The 26,440-nt window shown below is 37.8% G+C and overlaps 1 protein-coding gene across 1 annotated transcript in view; it reads left to right on the forward strand.

The window, feature by feature from the left end:
• Nucleotides 1-26,440, forward strand: part of LOC123546060 (antiviral innate immune response receptor RIG-I-like) — a 117,518-nt gene that overhangs the window by 81,123 nt on the left and 9,955 nt on the right. The window contains exons 16-20 of the mRNA XM_053550472.1: nucleotides 925-1,094; nucleotides 9,731-9,869; nucleotides 12,293-12,520; nucleotides 13,906-14,073; nucleotides 16,925-17,049. Coding sequence (XP_053406447.1) covers nucleotides 925-1,094; nucleotides 9,731-9,869; nucleotides 12,293-12,520; nucleotides 13,906-14,073; nucleotides 16,925-17,049 — 830 coding nt within the window. The remainder of the gene's footprint in view (nucleotides 1-924; nucleotides 1,095-9,730; nucleotides 9,870-12,292; nucleotides 12,521-13,905; nucleotides 14,074-16,924; nucleotides 17,050-26,440) is intronic.

Here is a 26,440-nt window from a genome sequence, read left to right on the forward strand (position 1 = left end):
GTTTAGGTCAACTTTTCTCCCAAACTGTCAAAGCTATTGCTTTGAAACTTAAAATACTTGTTCACCATCATAAGCTGACCCTGTACAGCAAGAAACATAACTCCATCTTGCTTTTTGCAAGAATTATTGCCCCTTTTGGACTTAGAAAATCAGTTTTCTTGGTTAAGTTTTATGTTTAGGTCAGCTTTTATCCTAAACTATCAAAGCTATTGCTTTAAAACTTGCAACACTTGTTCACCATCATAAGCTGACCCTGTACAGCAAGAAACATAACTCCATCCTGCTTTTTGCAAGATTTATGGCCCCTTTTGGACTTAGAAAATATCAGATTTCTTGGTTAAGTTTTATGTTTAGGTCAACTTTTTCTCTTAAACTATCAAAGCTATTGCTTTGAAACTTGCAACACTTTTTCACCATCATAAGCTGACCCTGTACAGCAAGCAACATAACTCCATCCTGCTTTTTGCAATAATTATTGCCCCTTTTTGGACTTAGAAAATCATTTTCTTGGTTGAGTATTATGTTTAAGGCAACTTTTCTCATAAACTATCAAAGCTATTGCTTTAAAACTTGCAACAGTTTTTCACAATCATAAGTGGACACTGTACATCAAGAAACATAACTCTATCCTGCTTTTTGCAAGAATGATGGCCCTTTTTAGACTTAGAAAATCATGGGTAGGACAATATTTCTATTATACAAAAAAAATCAGATGAGCGTCAGCACCCGCAAGGCGGTGCTCTTGTTAATACTTTTAATACCTATATACAGGTGCTATTATAAATTTTAAAGTTACAAGTGGCAGTTGTTCAGAGATTTAACAAGAATTATTTCTGTTATGAGACTATGTTGACCAACTGTTAGATCTTGTTAAATATTCATAAAGCCGTTTGTATAATTATATTAAAAATCCTTAACTCACAGTGGTGAAGGAGATCCCTGAAGCCAGCAAGATTGAGGGTGCCCTGAAAGCCCCTGCCCAAAAAGGGACAGCTCAATATACACAGTGGGTTAGTAAGCTGTGGAGGGAAACTGCAAAACTGAAGAGTTCTGAAGCTAGAAGATTCCTAAATCCTTGTAGGACACACCTAGAGGTAAGTGTAACACTATGGTAACATGTAGAACTCATTTAAAGCTATATTAACCTGTAGAACATTTCAAGATATTACACTATAGTAAACTGTAGTATGCGTCTAGAAGTAGGTGTTACACTTTGGTAACCTTTAGAGCATGTCTAGATGTAGGTGTTACACTTTTGTAAACTGTAGAGCACATCTAGAAGTAGGTGTTACACTTCAGTAAACTGTAGAATGCGTCTAGAAAATGGTGTTACACTTTAGTAACCTTTAGAGCATGTCTAGATGTAGGTGTTATACTTTGGTAAACTGTAAAGTATGTCTAGAAGTAGGTGTTATGCTTTGGTAAACTGTAGAGCACATCTAGAAGTAGGTGTTACACTTTGGTAACTTGTGGAACACGTCAAGAATTAGATGATACACTTTGGTAACCTATAGAACATGTCTAGAAGTAGGTTACCTTTAGAACCTGTCTAGAAGTAGTTGTTACACTTTGGTGACCTTTAGAGCATATTTAGAAGTAGGTGTTACAATTTAGTAACCTGCAGAACACAACTAGAAGTAGGTGTTACACTTACATAACCTATAGAGCACACTTAGAGGTAATTAACCTGTAGACCATGTCTAGACGTGTTACACTGGTAACCTGTAATGCACATCTAGAAGTAGGTGTTACACTTTGGTAACCTGTAGAGTATGTTTAGATTGAAATAGATGTTACATTTTTGTAACCTGTATAACATGTCTAGAAGTAGATGTGACACTTTGGTAACCTGTAGAGCACATAAAGAAGTAGGTAGCCTTTAGAACACGTGTAGAAGTAGGTGTTACACTTTTATAGCCTGTAGAGCACATGTAGAAGTAGGTAACCTGTAGAACATGTCTAGAAGTAGATGTGACACTTTGATAACCTGTAGAGCATGTAAAGAAGTAGGTATTGCATTTCAGTAACCTGTAAAACATGTGTAAAAGTAGGTATTACACTTTGGTAACATGTAGAGCATGTCTAGAAGTAGGTGTTACACTTTGGTAAAACTGTAGGGCTCATCTAGAAGTAGGTGTTACTCTTTTGTTACCTGTAGAGCATGTCAATAACTAGGTAACCTGTAAAACACATCTAGAAGTAGGTGTTACACTCTTGTTACCTTTAGAACATGTCTAGAAATAGGTAACTTGCAGAGCACCTCTAGACGTGAGGGTTGAACATCTAGAAGTAGGTGTTGCATTTTGGTAACCTGTAGAGCTTATCTAGAAGTAGGTGTTACACTTTTGTTACTGATAGAACACTGCTAGAGGTAGGTAAACACTGTGGTAAGTACTTTTAAACTAAAGGGACAGTGAAAGGTCACAGGTTTTTACAAAATTTGAAAACAATATGTACTGGTTTTAATGATAAACAATTATTTTCAACTTGTCTAAATTTTTTCAGTTGTAGACTTACTGTTGTCTACTTTTCCTTAGCATTAGCATCCACATTCTCATCAGCATCCCCTTGATGTGTTGCCTGTAAGCAGGTTTCTCAGAAATTGATAGACCAGTCTTCACAATCCTCACATGTATTTGGCATCATGAGTTGACCTTACAAGACAAGATGCATAACTCTTAACATACTGGCTAGCGTCCTACAACCGGACGCTTTAGGAATATTTTTCATGACAACTCGGAAAATAGATATATCTTGTGGTTGAAATTTCACATGAACAAAGCTAGGTTCTCCTCCTAACTAAAGAGCTAATTTGTTTACTTCTAAAATTAGGTCGAGTACTTTTTCGAGGCCCGCACAAAGGGCCACCGAATCACGTTGTTTTAAGGTCTAACAGTACCATGTTTCTGGACAGTGAGTTATCACTTTTAAATTATTGATTTTCAATTTACATTCTACATTGAATTAAACTTTTATTTCAACCAATGGAAAGTAGTCGTACAGTGTCCAAGTCCTAGAATTGTACAAATTACCTCTCTTGAATCTATAAATTTGATCGTATCTCTCCCAACCAAATCTTTTAAAATTTCACTTTTCGAAGTGAATACTTTGACATGAAAATGTGTTTTAGGGTGTGTAAAAGTCATGCTCTGAATTATCAAAGCTGTATTTCTCTGATATAAGTGTTTACTAAACGTCTCATCTGCTTAACTCAGATTTGCATGTGACCTTTAGATTTAATGGCGGGACCTCATGGAAATACTGCGCATGTGCATCGCGCCATTTCCGACATCCCCGACATGTAAACATGCCTCGTGAGTGCAGACTAAATGAAATGTAGCATTTCTTGTAAAATACTTAAGTTTAACTGTTGTAACTTTGCCCTGTTGTTGAAAATCAAGCATTCATTTGATCGTAAACAGATTAGCAAGGTTTACAGGACTGTCCAGTTTGGTGGTCATCCGGATTTGGTGGTCGCTAGCTAGTACTGTCAAAACTATGTCCTTTTCGGTGTGAAAAATTTGGGATTTTTGAGTCGGCTAAACGATGAAATCGTTTTGACGAGTCCTTGCTATCCAGCGATTCTCTAAGTCTAAATGGACCAAATAACACAGTGAAGGGATGTAGTTCCATTAGATTTCTCAAACTTCAAACAGTTCACTGCATGAATGAAGTTAAATTGTGTGAATTCCCTTTGCTATGACCAATATACGATGTAATCTGTCATATTTATGACTTGTAATTGTGCAATACTCGAATGTAACTCATTAAGCATAAATGTGCATTTTATGAATTGCGCAGGCTTACAAAGCTTGCGTAACATCCAGTGAAAGACAAAAAATAGTTCCACAGGGCTCCAGATAAGATGCGTATTAGCGTAAATTACGTATAGAAATAATGCAAATACGCATGTCTGATAATTTCTAAGCGTATAAAAACATATATAAAATTACAGAAATGCACACAATGCTTTTTTAAAAACAAAATCTGAATCGTCTGGATGCGTTAGGTAACATAGCCGATCCCGATCAGCCTTAATTCTCCCACATTGAACGTATACACGCATCGTATGATTTCTATAAACTTTGCGTGGGTTTCTACACACACACATGAATTTTGCAGTCAGTAAACGGATAAATTATCGGAAGGCCTTAATTCTCCCACATTGAACGAATACACGCATCGTATGATTTCTATAAACTTTGCGTGGGTTTCTACACACACACATGAATTTTGCAGTCAGTAAACGGTGATTATCGGAAGAAGAAGCTCTTACTGGTTTGTTTAGTTACTACAGATATTAAAAATGATTTTAATTCTTATTTTTCGAGAAATAAACAAATCGGCGAAACATTAAATTGTATTTTCTTGTAGTTTTTGAAATCGAAAGTACATCGTCTATGTTAGAGTGCTTTGACGAAACGAAACAATTTTTTATATATATATAATATTTTGGGTAAATATCGAGCTGTGTTACGAAATTTAAACATTAAAGTAACAGACATGATAGATATTATTGTAACAGAAATGATTCTAGAATTTATTTTTATAATACATACATAGAATCAATATCAGACTTATATTCTAGTGCTGAGGCATGACCTGAAAGTAAAAATATGAAGTGACAGTCATTCATACTTTGAATATTGTAATACTAAAAAGAATCTAGAGGTAATATTTAGAAATTGAAACATAAAATTTTCAGTTAGAAATCGCACCAAAGGCTGTATCAAGGGTCTACATTTTCAAAATTTCCTTGTGGTGATACCCCAAACCCTAATTGCAGGAGGGGGTATCCTCCCACACCCTCCCCACATATTGCCACTTTACAGTTTGATACATTTGCCCTTTTACCACCTGCCACAATGCCCATTTCAAAATCTGACTGCAGTTCAAAGCGGGAAGGAACACCCCTCCCCAAACCCACCCTGCTACCGACCACATAAAAATGGCTCAAACATTTTTTCAGCCCAGTCTGGGCCTGTCTGTCTACATGAATCAAAACGGATAATTGAAAGTACATAGACTTGGGGACTACTGACATGGTTTTGAAGGGGTTAACAGGTCTGAAATAGAATAAATGATGGTTTTAACTAAAAAAGAACTGCATTTATTAATATTGGTTATCTTTTCCGAAATTGGTAGCTAGTCCGAGTAACTTCTCTTAGTTTTGAATGCGCAATTTTCCTGTCAGTGTAAACATTCATGACACTATATATTGACACTCAGCAACATTTACATATCTTTAAACGCAAAAGTAAGTATACTTTAAATTCACATCCCTTATAATATGATTGAACAATACCTAGCGTGTGACACGGTTATTGCCAGGCCCCTTATCTGTAAAATATCTGAACAGTTCTTTCGTCCATCCGTTACAAATTGTATGTGGCAATCCGCGCTATAAAATTTCAATATATAAATTTTCATATTCAAATTTTATCATGTGCGAATATATACCAGCCGATAATTGCCTGTTTTGGTAATGCCGGAGGCAAATGTTTACTGGAAAAATATTTATAGTCATGGGCAGTATCTTAGTGTCACCTGTCAAATTGTAGTTTGTACTTTCAACATTTTTATTTTTGCGAACCACTCTTCAATTTTAGAGAAATATATTTGGTTTAAATACTTGTATAATGTCAATCAAAGTTTTACTAGGCATCGATTGAATGTCCATTTCATCTATTGTAACAAAATCTCTGTTCAGTTGGGGAAAAAAACTAAAACCAAACTGAAACTGGTAGACTATACTACCAGTACATCAATCATTAGCCGACTCTCAGGCCCTTCAGGCCTTTGATTTTTTATCTGCAAGCAAGTTTCTCAGAAACAAGACAACCTACTGCTTATAATCTACACACAAATCATTGATATTAATAGATGACCTCCTAAGGGCATGTGTCATATTTCTAGTTTACATTTGCTTGACATTATGTCCCTTTTAAACATATAAATTTTGTGAAAGTTTTCATGTAAACAGGTTTCTCTGGAACATTTAGACCAAATGCTTCAAATTCCACATGCGTTTTGCATCATGAGATGACCCCAAAGGGCTAGTTAAATAACTTGCTTTTTGTTCAAATTATGTCAAGACTATCTTTTTAACTTAAAATCTTTAATAAATGTTTTGCATTAGGAACTATCAGACTGAAAGCTTTAAAACTCTTTGCAGCTCTTTAATATCTGATGATATGATGCATAATTTCAGACCCCTAGCTTAAAGGTCAAGGTCACACTTGGCTGTCAAATGTTAACGTTGCATGAACAGGGTCTGTTTCGTGTCAGGTCCAGAACTTTGTCATGCATCATGGGATTTAAATATTGCTTGACATAAAGGTTCTCCATAATCAGAGGACAGCCATGCACATTGCCCAGAAGCCTAGCTCAAAGGTCAAGGTCACATTTGGAGATCAATAGCGTTTTGTTTGGTCCATAACTTTGTCATTTTTCAAAGGATTTTAATATTTTTTGGTAAAAATATTCTCCTCGACGAGAAGACATGTCATGCAAAAAACCCAGACTTTTAGCGCGAAAGTCAATGTCATACTTGGAGGTCAAAGGTCAACAGGACTTTTTCCCTGTTCAGTCTATAAGTCTACAATCAATGAAGGGATTTTATATTTTACTTGACACAAATGTACCCCATAATAAGATGATATGTCATGCACAACTTTCAGACCCATAGCTAAAAGGTCAAGGTCACACATGGCTGTCAAGTGTTAATGTTACACGAACAGGGTCTGTTTCATGTCTGGTCTAGAACTTTGTCATTCATTACGGGATTACAATATTGCTTGTTTTAGATGTTCCCCATAATCAGACAATGTGAATGCACAACACCCAGAACCCTAGCTCAACGGTTAAAGTCACACTTTGAGATCAAAGGTCAGTAGTATTTTTCCTGAATGGTCCATAACTTTATCATTTGTCAAGGGATTTTTTATCCCCCCGCCAAAGGCGAAGGGGATATTAGAAATGCTCTCCGTCCGTCCGTCCGTCCGTCCGTGCGTCCGCAACGATCTTTGTCCGGAGCATAACTCCAAAAGTACTGGAGGGATTTTCTTCAAACTTCATACACTGATAGAACACATTGGGAGGAAGTGCATTGTGCAAGAACAATAACTCTACCTTGCCTATTTTTTGAGTTATTCCCCTTTATCTTATTTTCTTAAAAAAAAATTGTCCGGAGCATAACTCCAAAAGTACTGGAGGGATTTTCTTCAAACTTCATACACTGATAGAACACATTGGGAGGAAGTGCAGTGTGCAAGAACAATAACTCTACCTTGCCAATTTTTTGAGTTATTCCCCTTTATCTTATTTTCTTAAAAGAATTTGTCCGGAGCATAACTCCATAGTACTGGAGGGATTTTCTTCAAACTTCATACACTGATAGAACACATTGGGAGGAAGTGCAATGTTCAAGAACAATAACTCTGCCTTGCCTTTTTTTTGAGTTATTCCCCTTTATCATATTTTCTTAAAAAAATTGTCCGGAGCATATCTTTTTCATGCATGGAGGGATTTTGATATATCTTGGCACAAATGTTCACCACCACGAGGCGGAGTGTCAAGCGCAAGAACCAGGTCCCTAGGTCTAAGGTCAAGGTCACACTTAGAGGTCAAAGGATACAAAAATGAAAACCTTGTCTGGAGCATTTCTTCTTCATGCATAGAGGGATTTTGATATAACTTGACACAAATGTTCACCACCATGAGACAGAGTGTCATGCGCAAGATCCAGGTCCCTAGGTCTAAGGTCAAGGTCACACTTAGAGGCCAAAGGTCAGATACAAGAATGACTTTGTCCAAAGCATTTCTTCTTCATGCATGGAGGGATTTTGATGTAACTTGGCACAATTATACACCATCATGAGACGAAGTGTCATGCGCAGTTCCCTTCTTTAGAATTACTTCCCTTTGTTGTTACTTTAAATAGCTTTTATTGTAACTTTTTCATTACTAGTCGTAGGGAAAAATCAAGACCACTTTTCTGTTGTACAACATGCATGCTACATCCAATTTTGAGGTGTATTTTGACCAATCTCTAACCTGGTAAAGATTTTTGTGTGGACTTACAATTTTTTTTTTTTTTTTTTTTAAGATTAACTTCCCTTAGTTGTTACTATAAATAACTTATATTGTAACATTTTTATAACTGATCATAGGGAAAAAACAAGACTACTTTTCTGTGGTACAACATAGATGTTACTTTCCAATTTTAGGTGTATTTTAAGATATCTCTTCCTGGTAAGGAGGTTTCTTGTGGACTTAGAAAAACAAAAGACTTACAATGATTACTAAACAACCACAAAATTAAAATTCCATTTGCAAATACAGCTGCTAGAGTAAAGAAATTTGCTGTGACGGGCATATATTGTGACATTCTGGCACTCTTGTTCCCTGTTAGCTTTCCATTCCTTCTTTTTACAGTAGCCATATAGAAAAACATCATAGCTATACTGTTCATGAAAATTAATAAAATTTAGCAGTAAACCACCTCACTACTGACTTATTCTTTCTTCCACATCTTTAAAAACCCCTGATGCGGACCACATCTAAACGATTCTTCAAAGCTTTCCCCAAAATTAATACTTTCAGACACTAACTTGCCAGGAACTTTAGCCTTCAATTATAATATACCCGGCGGGGGGATTGGCCATGTCTAACATGGCTCTTGTTAATCTTTGTTGGTACAAATATTTTCCTGGTTGAAAAGATATCTCATGCATTAAAGCCATACCCTTAGCCATACCCTCAGGCTAAAAATTTTTCCTGTCCAGTCTATAACTTAACAATCCTTTAAGGGATTTTAATATTACTTTGCACAAATGTACCCCATAATAAGACGACATGTCATGCGCAACACCCAAACCCCTAGCTCAGAGTTCAAGGTCATGCTTGAAGGTCAGTAGGGCTTTTTCCCCTGAATTGTCAATAACTCTGTCATCCATTTAGAGATTTTGATATTACTTGGCACAAATGTTTCCCATAATGAGACCCTAAACCCTAACTTGGAGGTCAAGGTCACAGTCTGAGGTCAAAGGTCAGTAGGTTTTCTTTTTCTTTTTGGTCCATAGCTCTGTCATCCATGAGAGGGTTTTAATATTACTTGAGACAGATGTTCCCCATAATAAGACAATGTTTCATATATGCAATGCCCATACCCTTTGCTCAAAGATCAAGGTCACATTTGAAGGTCAAAAGTCAATATTGATCTTTTCCAGTTAAGTCTGTAAAGTATTTCAGTAAAAGCTCATGTGGCATATGGACCCAGTTTAAAGAATTTGTAGGGTTTTTTTTCAGAATGCTTCCCTTTTATTTGATGATTTCTTACATTTTTTCTCATAATATATATATTCCCACCAATTTCAAAATGAAATGTTATCAAATTAAAATTGAATATTTTTTTTATATTTATAGATGTTATAAGCAATCAACAATATGTATTATATGTAGTATAATATTGTTTATGCATCATTGACAGATATCAGATCATTATGTAATACTGCAGTTGAGAAAATCAGTTGCCTTCCAGTAGTTGATTTTGTATTGTATGGCAATACTTCATTCACTTTACAATATTTTGTCCCATTTTCAGCTTGCTGCTCACCACAAGTTCAGAATCTTGTATGTAAGGTTGTTTTGTGTCCAAGGTTTTCAGACAGTTGAGAGCACTGTCATTAGTCAGCTTTTGTTTTATGCAGCAGTTTTATATATATTTCAGCATTACAACAATGCTTTGATTATTTATAATGATGCGAGAATGGAAGATGCTTTGGGTTATCTTGATGCAGAGATGAATCGCTGGAAGGAAAATGCCATAATGGATGAAAATGAGTCCATTCTTTATGGAGCGTTCAAAAGTAAGGACATATTCGTAGTCTGACCTTTGATACTAATATGTTTAATTTCAATGTTATGCTTGTAAGCTAAAACAAATCTTTTATCTACTTGCAGCTCACCACATATTGTAAAATCAGTGCTTTTTCTCATGAATAATTTTCAAGGAATTCATGGTTTTGTCTGTCCACATGATTTAATCTCCAGAAGCAAATAAAATTAATTTGTATCTTTAACATTAATAATCCACAAATTCATGTCCCCATATAATAGACATTTCTGCCAGAACTACAAAATTTATGCCCACAAAATAAGTTCGCACTTTACCATGCAAGGCCATTCCAGTACCCAGATCTTTAAAAGTGATAAATACATGTATTACTTTTTGTAGTTTTTGTACAAAGGAGGAATATCTTATTTCCTCCTCACAGTGATTATCACTTGAGTTCATTGCATTAATGATCTGAATTTAAAAGAAGTCATGTAAAATGAGGAAAAAAATCAGTAGTCCTTTTGCATCTTAAGTCTGCTTTGTCTACATGTATATATATGCCCGCACCAAACTGTGTTTCAGAGGTAATTATGTCTCCCACCACAGTGGTGTGAGAGACATTGATTTACTCCTGTGTGTGTGTGTGTCACAAATTTTGTCCGTGCTGTAAAGTTGTACAGTTCTCATTCGATCTTCACCAAACTTAAACAAAATGTTTTTGCCAATAAGTCCTCGGCCAGGTTCAATAACTAGCCGAATTGGCCCAGGCACTTTGGAATTATGGCCATTGAATTACCGAAAATACTGATGCCAGTGATACAGGTCTTGGTGCATGGTTAACTCAGATACATAATTGAGAAGAAATGCCATTCATAATGGAGAAGAAATGCCATTCTAGATGATTAGGCAGTTGTGGGAGACATGCACTTTTCTCTGAAGCAGCTCTAGGATAGGAATTGATTTGTCCTGTCTTGTTCATCCCTGTCTGTTCTTGTTACATCTATGGACCCAATATAGATATCATTTTGAAACTTATAAGACATGTTCATATACCAGATCTCCCAGTTTTGCTTTGAAAATCGAAAACTTGACATTTCCTGTAATGTTTCTGAAACTTACATATTCATAATTTGATTTAGACTTCACACAAACTGTTAAGATTAGCTAACATTACAATGACTTCAAAGCCAATGAAGGGAATTCCATGTAACTAGATACATTGACAAATAAAAAATGACATACACTGAAAAGCAATTTTCATACAAGGCTGTAGGGGTATGTCAGTCACATTTAGTGATAGCTCTAGCTTATCCCCTGCCATGAGTGGTAGGGGGTTAAAGGAATGGTTTTCATCCATCCTTCCGTCTTCCCTCGTTCCGTCTGTCCATAACATTTTGTGTCAGTTCTGTATTTCCTAAACCCCTTGAAAGATTTTCATGAAACTTTGGTCAAATGATCATCTCATCAAGATGTTATGCAGAACACGAGTCAGCCATGTCGGTTCAAGGTCAAAGGTTTGAGCCTTCCATTTTGTGTCCGCTCTGTATCTCCTAAACCCCTTGAAGGATTTTTCATGATACTTGAGTCAAGTGATCACCACATCAAAACGATGTGCAGAACTCATGAGTCAGCCATGATAGGTTAAGGTCTTAACTCGAGGTCAAAGGTTTGAGCCTTTCATTTTGTGTTTGCTCTGTATCTCCTAAACCCCTTGAAAGATTTTCATGAAACTTGAGTCAAATGATCACCTTATGAAGATGATGTGCAGAACTCATGTGTCAGCCGCATTGACTCAAGGTCAAGGTCACAACTCAAGGTCAAAAGTTTTGAGCTCTGTATCTCCTAAAACCCTTGAAGTATTTTGGAATTCATTGATTTCCTAAAACATAGACCATAAAATATACTTAACAAAATCATTGCTTCCACCCAATACCATCAACCCTTTCACTATCCATAAAGCAGTGGGGGATTTAGCTGTCTTTCAGACTGCCTTGTTCTATTAGTTTTGCCCAGACAAGAAAATATCAATGAAAAAAAGTCACCTACCTATATAACTACATGTGAAATTGTTGTGTGGGGCACTGCAAACAGTTTTTATTAAGGATGGCCAGATATGGTCTGTCGTACTTTTTGTGCCCTCAACATTGTGATAGAAAAAGAACAAGTATTAAACAGTATCAGCTATCTGTAGTTCAAATCTTACAATTCATTCCCAAATAAAGGAGGATAGATTTCATGTATGAAATGCATTAATTGTTTTAAACCTGTTTATAAATGTTCTTGTAAATTAACAGCTTCCACCAAAACTGTCAAAGTGAAAAAAATCTTCAAAATCTTTCCAATTAACAGTTTTAGTAAAGTAAAGATATGCCCAGATTTGAAATTAACAGTCATTTTGAGAAGCAATGTGCTTAGTTTTGCTTTAACTTGATTGCTTGATTATTTTTTTTCCAGAATTAAGAAGTGCCAGGTTTAGGAACTGTCCAAATCCAAAGCTAGACAAGTTATGTCAGATGATAACAAAGGCATATGAGGGTAACTTTGAAAACTCACGTGGTATAGTGTTTGTAAAGACAAGAGATTTGTCTAAGGCAATCCTCAGCTGGATGAAAGAGACACCATTTCTGAGGGAGTTAAATCCGATAGTGTTTGTTGGAACAAATATGGCTGCAGATAAAGGAGGTTTGTTCTAATATTTATGAGTAATGCATCCTTGCTTCTTACACAACAGCATTTTGTTAACAAGTGAGTTTCAATAACTTCTTACTGTGCTTATGTTTAAGGTGTTGGAGCTATATGACCTCTTTGTGTTTGTTTGCCATAAAATCCAACACACATCTAATTTCCTAATTTCTATTTTCAAAGATGTGTGAAGATGTGTTTCCAGAAACCAAAAAAAAATTTACATTTTTAGTTCCATTATTTGGAGAATAGGGTGCTATTCTATTTGCCCTGGTGCCGGTGTCGGTGTGAGCTTTCTTGGTTAAAGTTTTTCGGCAACCTTTGTTTTTCTTTGTTACTATTGCTTATATCTTACTGTAACTTCACTTTAACATTGTTCTACTTGACCTTTAACCCCTCTAAGCTGCCTCAGTAGCCTAGTGGTAGAGCGTCCGGTTCGAGTACGGGAGGTTGTGGGTTCGATCCCCAGCCGCGTCATACCAAAAACATAAAAAATGGTACTAGTAGCTTCCTTGCTTGGCGCTCAGCATTAAGAGGGTAGTGCTAGGACTGGTCAGCTCGGTGTCAGTATAATGTTACTGGGTGAGGTATCATGTCACGTGTCTACGGCATGATATTCCAGTGAGACAGCACTATAAAGTTGGGCATTGTGCTCACTGCTACAAGTAGACACCGACTGAAAAATTGTTGGAAAAGAAGTTAAACACAAACACACACACACACTTTAACCCCTCAGAGTAGTAGTGTCTTTTTATATTTTGGTGTATCTTCCATTTAAAGTAGGTCTCTTATTGAGACATAAATTCATTTTACTGTCGAATCGCCGAATAGTGGAGCAGCGGGCTGTCTTATGGACAGCTGGTGTTTAAATTCCTTTTAATATGAAATTTTGAAAATTGAACATGGTTGTAGTTTTAGCCCAAGGACTAATATTATGGTTATTTAAGAAATGATTTATTTTTGGTTTTCATGCGAAATGAACCACATAATTTAATTTGCTGATCCTATTCTGTCATTCATTTTAATAAGTGGTTTATAGACATTTCCATTGATCTATGAAATTCTGAGGATTTTTAGCTCCTTTGGCCATCAGATTTCTGTTACCTCTGACAAGCTGTATAGTAAGAGTTTTATTACATATCGTTAGGAATAGATTTTCCCTCCTTTATTTTAAAAAGTTAATACTTTAGCTCAGCAAACAGTATGTTGAATATTAATCTGTCATACAGGGAAAACTGTACTGTTGATGTATGTAAGGAGTCTTGTAATGATATGATTATGTTATTACTGGTAAGAAATCTAGTACCACCGATAGGTTAATTGATACAAAATGGAAATTGTGGTTAAAAGTAGCGGGTTATAAATTATTATATATTTTCTAACAGGTATGACTAAAGCTGAGCAAGTGGATGCACTAGAGTATTTCAAAAGTGGGAAGCACAAGTTGATAATAGCAACTTCAGTTGCGGAAGAAGGTCTCGATATTTCCAAGTGTAATCTTGTTATCAGATATGACCATGTGACTAACGAGATAGCAATGGTACAGTCCAGAGGTAATCGGATCATCCTTTTCTCACTTTCTAAAATAAGTCTTTAAAGCTATTAAGTCTTGGAGGACACATCAGCCACAATCCATGCGTGCAAGAATTCATTAGTTTTTATAAAGTAAATAATTTGAGCAGAATATATGATGTTTTTTATGTTCCAACCAAAACTTTTTGTTGGGGGCACTTGAGAGTTGCACTTGTCCATCCATCTGCCTGTCCAAAATTTCTGACAAACATATCCCAGAAAGTGTTAGACCCAGAGTCATCAAACCTCACAGGATTGTCACTCAGCATGTGAAGTTGTGCACCTGGTGTTTTGATTAGAATTTCAGACAGCCGCAGCAGAGTTTTGACCCTTGACTTAGTCAAAAATATGTCCATTCGTCCATTTGTTTGTCCGAAATTGTATTGTGCTTATCTGAAAAGTATTTGACCCAGAGTTGTCAAACCTCATTGGACTGTCATATAGCATGTGAAGTTGTGCAGCTGGTGTTTTATTTTAGATCACAGCCACACCAGAGTTTTAGCCCTTGACTTAGTCAGATATATGCAAAAAAGGCCTAAAATTTTGTGTTGTATGTGTCTAAAAAAGTCCTTGACCTAGACAAATGAAACTTTGTAGGAATATTATTCAGCAAGTACAGTTACGCACCTGAGGTTTTGTTTGAGATTTTTCTTAGCCAGATCAGAGTTATGGCCCTTAGTCAAAAATATGCATAAAAAAGCATAAAAGTTTGTGTCATTGCATCTCAAAAAGTATTTGACTTAGAGTGGTAAGACCTTATGATTGTTATATAGCATGCTACTAAGTTTTGCACCTAGTGTTCTGTTTTGTATTTCACTCAGCATAACCAAAGTTTTGGTCCTTGACTTAGTAAAAATTCACATTAAGTGCTTTGATGTTTGTGTTGCATGTATATCTTTTGATAAGTGGTTTATAGAAATTTCCATTGATCTATGAAATTCTGAGGATTTTTAGCTCCTTCGGCCATCTGTTTCCTCTGTTAAAGTAATTAGCTATAAGTATACACATACTGACTGACAAGCTGTACAATAAGTATTTCTGTTTAATTTAAAGTCATGAAAGGAAAATTGATCAGCATGTAAATTTGTGTACCTGAATTTTGTTTTGGAGTCTGCAAGACCAGAGTTATGGCCTTTGACTTAGTCATAAATGAGCCGTGCCATTGGAAAACCAACATAGTGGGTGTGCGACCAGCATGGATCCAGACCAGCCTGCACATCCGCGCAGTCTGGTCAGGATCCATGCTGTTCGCTAACAGTTTCTCCAATTCCAATAGGCTTTGAAAGCGAACAGCATGGAGCCTGAGCAGACTGCGCGGATCCGCAGGCTGGTCTGGATCCATGCTGGTTGCACACCCACTATGTTGGTTTTCCCATGGCACGGCTCAAATATGCATTAAGGGCATAGAAGTTTGTGTCACCTGTATCTCAAGAAGTTTCTGGCCTGGAGTCTTCAAACTTTAGAGGATTGTTATATAGCTTGTGTGGTGCCCTGTTGTTCTGTTTAGAATTTTAATCAACAAGACCGGAGTTTAGTTCCTTAACTTAATGAAAATACATATGAAGTGCTTAAAAGTTAATTATTTCACCAAGAGTCATGAAACCACATGTACAGTGACAGGAAGGTGGTGGAATTTTGGCCCTTGAATTACGGAAAATCGGCCTTTTTACTCTTGTCCGCACTCTTTAAGTTGAACATTTCTCATCTGATCTTCAGACTAAAACAAAAAGTTGTTTGACCAGAAGTCCTCGGCCAAGTTCAATAACTAGCCAAATCCCCCCAGGCAGTTCAGAATTATGGCTTTTGAATTACCGAAAATCAGCCTTTTTACTCATGTCCGCACTCTAAGTCAAACAGTTATCATCCGATCTTCACCAAACTTGAACCAAATGTTTTTGACCAAAACTCCTCGGTCAAGTTCATTAACTAGCCAAATCACCCAATGCACTTCAGAATTATGGCCCTTGAATAAACCAAAATCAGCCTTTTTACTCTTCAGAGGTATATTTATAGTGAGAAAACAGTATATAAAGAATGACTTACTATTTAGATGATTAGGCAGTTCTTGGAGACATGTGCCTTTCTTAAAAGCAGCTCTAGTTTTGGTAAATTTTTCTAGGGAGGTGAAATTATTTTTTACATGTGTATTTCCACAATGAACTAGGAAAAGATCCTCAGTCTGTCATATTGGTCTGCATGCTCTGGCCAGTACAACATCCGTTGGATCTTTTACTGGGCCATTATGAATACACATATATAATATAATATACAATATGTCTGTAAATCTTCCGAAGGGAAGTATAGTACAAATCTGTGTTGATATTTTACTCTTTATTTCGAATTTTCGGACACTTGTCCTTTTTCAAGAATATGGAAATATTTTTCTGACTAAGTAATATCCATGTAACATTTATATCACAGGAAATGAATAATGTTGACGTCCTGTCACTAAGACAACGTCACGTCATATCCTGTGTAAGACGTTACGTCGTTTCCCGCAAAAAGGGCAAAGTGTCAACATCATACATAACCTTGCACTTAGTATTGTGTTTTGCTCTCTGGTTATGTATGATGTATGATGTTGACACTTTGCCCTTTTTGCGGGAAACAACGTAACGTCTTACACAGGATATGACGTGACGTTGTCTTAGTGACAGGACGTCAACATTATTCATTTCCTGTGATATAAATGTTACATGGATATTACTTAGTCAGAAAAATATTTCCATATTCTTGAAAAAGGACAAGTGTCCGAAAATTCGAAATAAAGAGTAAAATATCAACACAGATTAATATAATATAGTTTGAAATGAAGTGTTTCTGTTCTTTTAGGCAGAGGTAGGGCAGCAGACAGCAAGTATTATGTGATTGCCGAGGAGAATACGGGTATGGCAGAGAAGGAGGAACTCAACATGATACGAGAGATCATGATGAGGAAAGCTATCATCCGGCTACAGGTAATTTTTTTAATTTTGCAGATGAATATTCTGCGTTACGTGTCTGTAGCACTAGTAGTCATAGAATTTCAATATGAAATACTTTCCTCATAGTTACAATAACTTACAATTCTGCCGAAAATATGTATCAAATTACCTTTGGTAAGCTAAATTTAGTCGACAAAATGGCTGTTTGGGGTATGTACTTGCATCATGCATGTGTCCAGTTTCCTTCCAATCTAGGTCGTTCTGGTTGCCTTGACAACCAAAAGGATAATCTTTTAAAAATCTTTGAGCATGAATGGACTTTTAGTTTTGTTTGGCAGGAATGTTTTATTTGAAAGGTGAGATGATGTTTCAGAGGGAAGACCAGAAGTTCTATCACAAATAGCCAAAGACACACTTGGTCTTCATGTTATTTTTTCCTGGGCTGTAGCTTTTACATGCATAAAACAGTCATTTGAGCAGCACCATGAGAAAACCAACATAGTGCATTTGCGATCAGCATAGATCCAGATCAGCCTGCGCATCCACGCAGTCTGGTCAGGATCCATGCTGTTCGCTTTCAAAGCCTTTTGCAATTAGAGATACCATTAGTGAACAGCATGGATCCTGACCAGACTGCACAGATACGCAGGCTGGTCTGGATCCATGCTGGTCGCAAATGCACTATGTTGGTTTTCTCATGGTGCGGCTCATTTTATTCATAAGCAGAAATGTTAGCCTCAGTAAAATTGCTTGTGGCATGCAAGTCTTAAATACCTTTACATTGATTAAGGTCACATTAGCTTGAGTTTGATTTTGTCAAAACTATATTTTTGACATGGAAGGAGCAGTGTTTTATCAGCCATGGTAGAGTCAATGGTTTGTGTGTGTTATTGGGGGCAGTGCCCCCAGATTTAACAAACCGTCTTTCAATGTTCTTGTCGAGCTTATGACCAAACTGACAACACACAGAAAACAAGTTCCAAAGTATTTACCAAATATAACATTCATATTGCATTTTGCAATTATATTTTCGATCCAGATATTATTAAATAGATCTACACATTTTATATCAACAACAGTATGTGAAGAAAACTAAACTGCATTATAAGTATAAATTATAATAGATCTTCTTAAGCGTAAGAATAATAAAGACGATTCGGTCTGAAACCGACACTTGTTTTGATCATGTGACCTGTTCTGAAATCCAATAACTAGTTTCAATACGCTCAAAAAAATGTGTTCATGATTCTACCTGAAATTAGCAACTACTAAGGAATTGCAACGCCACTGATAAGCCAATAGATTATTGATTTTTTCATCACCATGCCTCGACACTGTTATGTATGTGTATTATGGAGAAACTTTATCAGTTTGCGGCGATCAGCACCGTTTATCAGTAGGCGAATCTATAAATATGCGGCGGCATCCAAAAGATCCCGATTCGCAATCTGTAAAAATATCTTTTCTGTGCAGGTGTTATTTCTAAAATATTATTTCACAAAATAGAGTGCTAAGAAAATATTTTCAAGAGATAGGAAAAATTTATTACTTATTCGTCAGTTTGAATTTATGACTCATTTGGTTCGGGGTGGGGGTGGGAATTAACTTGACAGTTTGATATTTTGTAATTATTATTTAATCTAATAATCGTCAGTAGATTTTTTCTCTCATTGTTCGAATTTGTAAAATCAACTATGAACAGATTATTTCTGTTTTACACCAACTATTAAGAACATTTTAAAGCTTAAAGGCATATTTATGTACATAGTCGGACCGTCCTTATTTGTGATTGTTTATTATGTATAATTATATATTTTGATCTCGAAATCAGCTGTAAATCGTTAATCAAAATGTCTTGTCCACAGGAGTTGCATAAAAATGAATTGCATTTCAAATAGTTACTAAAATTTAATACACAATTGCACGGTGCATATTCATATTGGCGGACTCTTTGCGAAATATGCTTTATCGGCGGTTTCTGGCATCGGCACCGGCAATTCTTTGCTATAAACAGGTTGGCAGTTACAAAAAGTCAGATAAACACACCAAATTAATTAAGCTATAATGTTTCTACATACATGTAGTCATTAGCCTAGAGCTTCTCTGTGCGTAATGCAGAGAGTCTGCCTGTGCATCAAAAAAAAAAAAAAAGAAAAAAAGAAAGAAAAATGGTGTGCAGAGAGACCGCCAGTGCCACTACAAAACCGAAAGTAAGTGGTTTTGAAAAATTCCATTTACATTTTTACATTTCGGCCTATTTATCTTTATTATTTGGAGGAATATTGATAAATGAAGACAAATAGTGCGCTTGATATGTATGATATCAAAGCAAAAACTGGTTAAAGACTGTGGAAAAAGTTGGGCTAGTGTTCCATATCAGTACACCATCAACAAATTTCATCGAGTTGCGAGCAAAATCGCTGATAATTAAAAAGTAAACACTATAAAATATAGAAAAGACAATATTATGTTCTGTGCTCTACTTATTTTGAGCAACATACCTATGATCATGGATGGCAGCTGGATTTTTCACCTCCCATACCAACCTGGGCACTGTTTATAGCAAAAAATAGCCGGTGCCGACACAAAGAAACCGCCAATATAGCAGATTTCGCAAAGAGTGCATCGATATGGATATGTACTGTGAATTGAAGAGAGCATCCTGAATAGACATGTCGTCTAGGGAAGGTTTGAATCCTTGGAGATGAAGTCAAAAGTTATGGCATCAGAATCTTGCAGGCATGCAGTAATTTCAATTGGAACCACCATGCCACCGCAAATAAGGAGAGTTTTTTTTTTTTTACTTTTTCCTGAAATCCGACCTCACAATAGGGCCAATAGAAACGCACTTATTCTGGAAAAGTCATCATTTCCCAAACTGAACATGTGCCCAGTTCTTTAGTCTAAAGATCAGAACATTATGTTTATGACGTGTTTAACATAATTATAATGTTAGAGAAATCCTTGAAAAAGGACCGAAGAAAAAAATCATTCCCAGATTTTTAATTAAAAAAAGAAACGCCATATACGCTGATTAAACTGGTATTTATCTGCAGGAAAATTATCATTTAATGTAAAAAGTGCGCTAAATACTGTAATAATTGCGCGTACATATACGTATTTCATCATTTCTCAGACCGAGTAATTTTTGCTATGGGAGGTAATCCACCATTCCGCGATGATAACTTGCCACAGGTGCCCGTTATATTTTCTTGGTAATCATCCCTGCAGATGTACATTTATGTTACCAGTTTAATGTATTTCATCTATCTGAGGGTGCAAATGGTTTCTGATGGTGATAATCGAAGGCAGAACCACCAGAAATCTTGTTCTTTTTCCATGGGCATTTCGTATCCTAATTTACTTGAACCTTACTGTAATAATATACGCCAGTTCGGTAGGTTCATTGATATGACGAATCCCGGTTTATATAGTGTTTAATGTATTTCTTATATTATGATATTGATAGTTTGAAAAACAGGTGTATATTAAGTAACCTAAGATTGAAACAAACAATGTTATTTTGATCAACAAACATAACAAACAATATGAATACTAGTAATGATATCATCATATATCATGTATATTTTTAAGAAACAGTTACTGAACTTTAGCAATAGTTGGAATAGAAAAAAGGTAGATCTATAAAAATATTTTTTGCAGGTGTTTGTGTGTTAACTAATGACAACTCCTTATTAAAATGATGCTTATTTGTAACAAAAAAAACATTCCTGACTTTTTTAATTGATAAGTATTGTACACATTAGAAAACATAGCCTAGATTTTTTCAATGTCAGTTCAAGGAAATCCGGTTTCTTTAAACTTTCACATATTGGAATATTTTGACTTTCTTTCCAAACTTTCATAAAGTGTTACAAAGTTTGCCTGTTTCTGTTAGACTCTCAAGAACACATGATGTCAGGACATAGAGTGCAAACAGAAGTATTGAAGAAATTGAAATACATTGTATAGCTTTATCTTTTTATGACCCAGGTGTAACGGTCAGTTTTTTCCCCAGTCAGTTTTTTCCCCGGGGAAAAAACTGACTAGTTAGTTTCTTCCCCGGGGGAAAGAATTGACTAGTCAGTTTTTTTCCCCGGGGAAGAAACTGACTGGTCAGTTCTTTCCCCCCCCCTAGTCAGTTTTTCCCCCCAATTACAACTGGTTACTCTTGATCATTCTTATGGGGGGAAAAAACTAACTAGTCAATTCTTTCCCCCCTCATCAATTTTCCTGGCTAGTCAGTTATTTCCAGGTGTAACGGTCAGTTTTTAGCTCATCTGATTTTTTGGAAAAAAATGATGAGTTATTGTCATCACTTGAGCAGTTGTCGGCGTCGGCATTGCCTGGTTAAGTTTAATATTTAGGTCAGCTTTTCTCCTAAACTATCAAAGCTATTGCTTTGAAACTTGGAATACTTGTTCACCATCATAAGCTGACCCTGTATAGCAAGAAACATAACCCCATCTTGCTTTTTGCAAGATTTATGGCCCCTTTTGTACTTAGAAATATCAGATTTCTTGGTTAAGTTTTATGTTTAGGTCAACTTTTCTCCTAAACTATCAAAGCTATTGCTTTGAAACTTGGAATACTTGTTCACCATCATAAGCTGACCCTGTACATCAAGAAACATAACTCCATCTTGCTTTTTGCAAGATTTATTGCCCCTTTTGGACTTAGAAAATCAGTTTTCTTGGTTAAGTTTTATGTTTAGGTCAGCTTTTAATCCTAAACTATCAAAGCTATTGCTTTAAAACTTGCAACACTTGTTCACCATCATAAGTTGACCCTGTACAGCAAGAAACATAACTCCATCCTGCTTTTTGCAAGATTTATGGCCCCTTTTGGACTTAGAAAATATCAGATTTCTTGGTTAAGTTTTATGTTTAGGTCAACTTTTTCTCTTAAACTATCAAAGCTATTGCTTTGAAACTTGCAACACTTGTTGACCATCATAAGCTGACCCTGTACAGCAAGCAACATAACTCCATCCTGCTTTTTGCAATAATTATTGCCCTTTTGGACTTAGAAAATCATTTTCTTGGGTTTGAGTTTTTATGTTTTAAGTCAACTTTTCTCATAAACTATCAAAGCTATTGCTTTAAAACTGCAACAGCTTTTCACCATCATAAGTGGAAACACTGAACATCAAGAAACATAACTCTATCCTGCTTTTTGCAAGAATGATGGCCCTTTTAAGACTTAGAAAATCATGGGTAGGACAATATTTCTATTACACAAAAAAAATCAGATGAGCGTCAGCACCTGCAAGGCGGTGCTCTTGTTTCCCCACTGGTTACTCTTGATCATTCTTATGGGGAAAAAAAACTAACTAGTCAATTCTTTCCCCCCCCCTCATCAATTTTCCTGGCTAGTCAGTTTTCCCCGGGGAGAAGAAACTGACTGGTCAGTTCTTTCCCCCCTAGTCAATTCCCCCCCCCCCCCCAATTGCAACTGGTTACTTTTGTTCATTCTTATGGGGGAAAAAAACTAACTAGTCAATTCTTTCCTTCCCCCCCCCCCCCCACCCCCTCATCAATTTTCCTGGCTATCAGTTTTCCCCGGGGAGAAGAAACTGACTGGTCAGTTCTTTCCCCCCCCCCCCCCCCCCCCCAGTCAATTTTTCCCCCCAATTGCAGCGGGTTACTTTTGATCATTCTTATGGGGGGAAAAACTAACTAGTCAATTCTTTCCCCCCCCTTCTCGATTTTCCTAGCTAGTCAATTATTTCCCCTGTTAGTGAATTGGAACTGTTTATTCTTGGTTATTCTTAACTAGACTGCTTTTTTATTTCCAAGAGTCTGTTTTCATTTAAATTTCATATAATAAGAAATAGGTTTCATATTTTGTGTAAATTAATTAAGAAATGTTTTTAAATGAACTTACTTCAATTTCTGTTAAATATTCTTTCTAATTGCTGGTCATTTTCCTGTTTCAATTTCTTCTAAGGTAAGGAAATTACTGCTGGTCAGTTCTTGTCCCACCTAGCCAGTAATTGAGCAGTTAGGTGGGGGAAGTAAATTGACTGGTTAGTTCTTCCCCCCCCCCCCCCACCACTTGCCAATACAATACATGACTTATTGGACGGGGGAAGAAATTAACCTGTCAGTTCTTTCCCCATAGCCATGCAGTACTTGACTTGTCATGAGGGAGAAGAAATTGACAGGTCAGTTATTTCCCCCAAGCCATTTTTGCATAGGCTATTAAGTTGGAAAAGAAACTGACCAGTCAGTTCTTTCCCCCCAGTACTTGACCTGTCAGGTGGGGAAGAAACTGACCGGTCAGTTCTTTCCCCCCACCCCCCACCCCACCCCCCCCCTCCTAGTTTTCGACCTGTCAGGTGGGGAAGAAATTGACCGGTCAGTTCTTTGCCCCCCACCTCCCAGTTTTCGACCTGTCAGGTGGGGGAAGAAATTGACCAGTCAGTTCTTTCCCCCTTGCCAGTACTTGTCCTATTAGGTTGGGAACAAATTGACCAGTCAGTTTCTTTCCCCCTTTGTCAGTACCTGACCTGTCAGGTGGGGGAATAAATTGACCGGTCCCGTTCTTTCCCCCCTAGCCAGTACTTGACCTGTCAGAGGGGGAAGAAATTGACCGTCAATTCTTTCCCCCCTAGCCAGTACATGACCTGTCAGGTGGGGAAGAAATTGACCAGTCAGTTCTTTCCCCCCTATTCTGTACTTGACCTAACAGGTTGGGGAAGAAATTGACTGGTCAGTTCTCCCCCCCCCCCCCCCACTCCCCAGCCTGTACTTGACCTGTCAGGTCGGGGAAGAAATTGACCGGTCAATTCTTTCCCCCCCCCAGCCAGTACTTGACCTATCAGGTGGGGGAAGAAATTGACTGGTCAATTCTTTCCCCCCTAGCCAGTACATGACCTGTCAGGTCGGGGAGGAAATTGACCAGTCAGTTCTTTCCCCCCTATTCTGTACTTGACCTATCACGTTGGGGAAGAAATTGACTGGTCAGTTCTTTCCCCCCCCCTCCCCTCCCCAGCCTGTACTTGACCTGTCAGGTGGGGGAAGAAATTGACCGGTCAGTTCTTTCCCCCCTATTCTGTACTTGACCTATCAGGTTGGGGAAGAAATTGACTGGTCAGTTCTTTCCCCCCTTGCCAGTACTTGACCTATTAGGTGGGGAACAAATTGACCAGTCAGTTCTTTCCCCCTTTGTCAGTACCTGACCTGTCAGGTGGGGGAATAAATTGACCGGTCAGTTCTTCCCCCCTAGCCAGTACTTGACCTGTCAGGTAGGGGAAGAAATTGACAGGTCAGTTCTTTCACCCCTAGCCTGTACTTGACCTGTCAGGTGGGGGAAGAAATTGACTGGTCAGTTCTTTCCCCCCTAGCCAGTACTTGACCTATCAGGAGGGGGAAGAAATTGACTGGTCAGTTCTTTCCCCCCTAGCCAGTTCTTGGCCTGTCAGGTGAGGGAAGAAATTGACCGGTCAATTCTTTCTCCCCTAGCCAGTACATGACCTGTCAGGTGGGGGAAGAAATTGACCAGTCAGTTCTTTCCCCCCTATTCTGTACTTGACCTATCAGGTTGGGGAAGAAATTGACTGTCTCAGTTCTTTCCCGCCCCCCCCCCCTCTCCCCAGCCTGTACTTGACCTGTCAGGTGGGGGAAGAAATTGACCGGTCAGTTCTTTCCCCCCTATACTGTACTTGACCTATCAGGTTGGAGAAGAAATTGACCGGTCAGTTCTTTCCCCCCTTGCCAGTACTTGACCTATTAGGTGGGGAACAAATTGACCAGTCAGTTCTTTCCCCCTTTGTCAGTACCTGACCTGTCAGGTGGAGGAATAAATTGACCGGTCAGTTCTTTCCCCCCTAGCCAGTACTTGACCTGTCAGGTGGGGGAAGAAATTGACCGGTCAGTTCTTTCCCCCCTCTTCTGTACTTGACCTATCAGGTTGGGGAAGAAATTGAGTGGTCAGTTCTTTCCCCCCTTGCCAGTACTTGACCTATTAGGTGGGGAACAAATTGACCAGTCAGTTCTTTCCCCCTTTGTCAGTACCTGACCTGTCAGGTGGGGGAATAAATTGACCGGTCAGTTCTTCCCCCCTAGCCAGTACTTGACCTGTCAGGTAGGGGAAGAAATTGACAGGTCAGTTCTTTCACCCCTAGCCTGTACTTGACCTGTCAGGTGGGGGAAGAAATTGACTGGTCAGTTCTTTCCCCCCTAGCCAGTACTTGACCTATCAGGAGGGGGAAGAAATTGACCGGTCAGTTCTTTCCCCCCTAGCCAGTTCTTGGCCTGTCAGGTGGGGGAAGAAATTGACCGGTCAATTCTTTCCCCCCTAGCCAGTACATGACCTGTCAGGTGGGGGAAGAAATTGACCAGTCAGTTCTTTCCCCCCTATTCTGTACTTGACCTATCAGGTTGGGGAAGAAATTGACTGTCTCAGTTCTTTCCCGCCCCCCCCCCCCCCCTCTCCCCAGCCTGTACTTGACCTGTCAGGTGGGGGAAGAAATTGACCGGTCAGTTCTTTCCCCCCTATACTGTACTTGACCTATCAGGTTGGAGAAGAAATTGACCGGTCAGTTCTTTCCCCCCCTTGCCAGTACTTGACCTATTAGGTGGGGAACAAATTGACCAGTCAGTTCTTTCCCCCTTTGTCAGTACCTGACCTGTCAGGTGGAGGACTTGACCTATCTACTGATGCGGGAGGCATATAGTAATCGTCCTGTCCGTCCGTTCGTCCGTCCGTACGAGGTTAACCAAATGGGACCGTTTCGTCTAGCATCAATACCCCTTACTAGAATGTCTTGACACTAATGCAGATGTAACTTGTGACCAGTCCTCATCTTCAGACTACACCTGACCTCAGTTTGACCTTGACCTTGACCTCATTTTGGACTTAGGTTGCTTTATATGGGCCATCTCTTGGTTAACCAAATGGGACCGTTTCGTCTAGCATCAATACACCTTACTAGAATGACTTGATAGTAATGCAGAGATAAAATATGACCATTCCTCATCTTCAGACATCACCTGACCTCAGTTTGACCTTGACCTTGACCTCATTTTGGACTTAGGTTGCTTTATATTGGCCATCTCTTGGTTAACCAAATGGGACCGTTTCGTCTAGCATCAATACCCCTTACTAGAATGACTTGATACTAATACAGATGTAACCTCTGACCATTCCTCATCTTCAGACATCACCTGACCTCAGTTTTAACCTTTAACTTGACCTCGATTTGGACTTGGGTTGCTTTGTATCAACAAGGATGCCACCGGGGGCATCAAGCATTTATTGAACGCAGCTTCTTGTTCATTTTATCAAACCTGGCAATGAAAGGTTTTTGTTTGTCAATGAATAACTGCCATTGAACAAGACTAGATTTTTATCTTTACCTTTTGAACAAAATATGTATGTGTATTGAACACAAAGTTAATAAATTTTATTGTTGTGCACT

Source organism: Mercenaria mercenaria, chromosome 9 (genome assembly GCF_021730395.1).
Source record: "Mercenaria mercenaria strain notata chromosome 9, MADL_Memer_1, whole genome shotgun sequence".
Taxonomy (NCBI): Eukaryota; Metazoa; Mollusca; class Bivalvia; order Venerida; family Veneridae; genus Mercenaria; species Mercenaria mercenaria.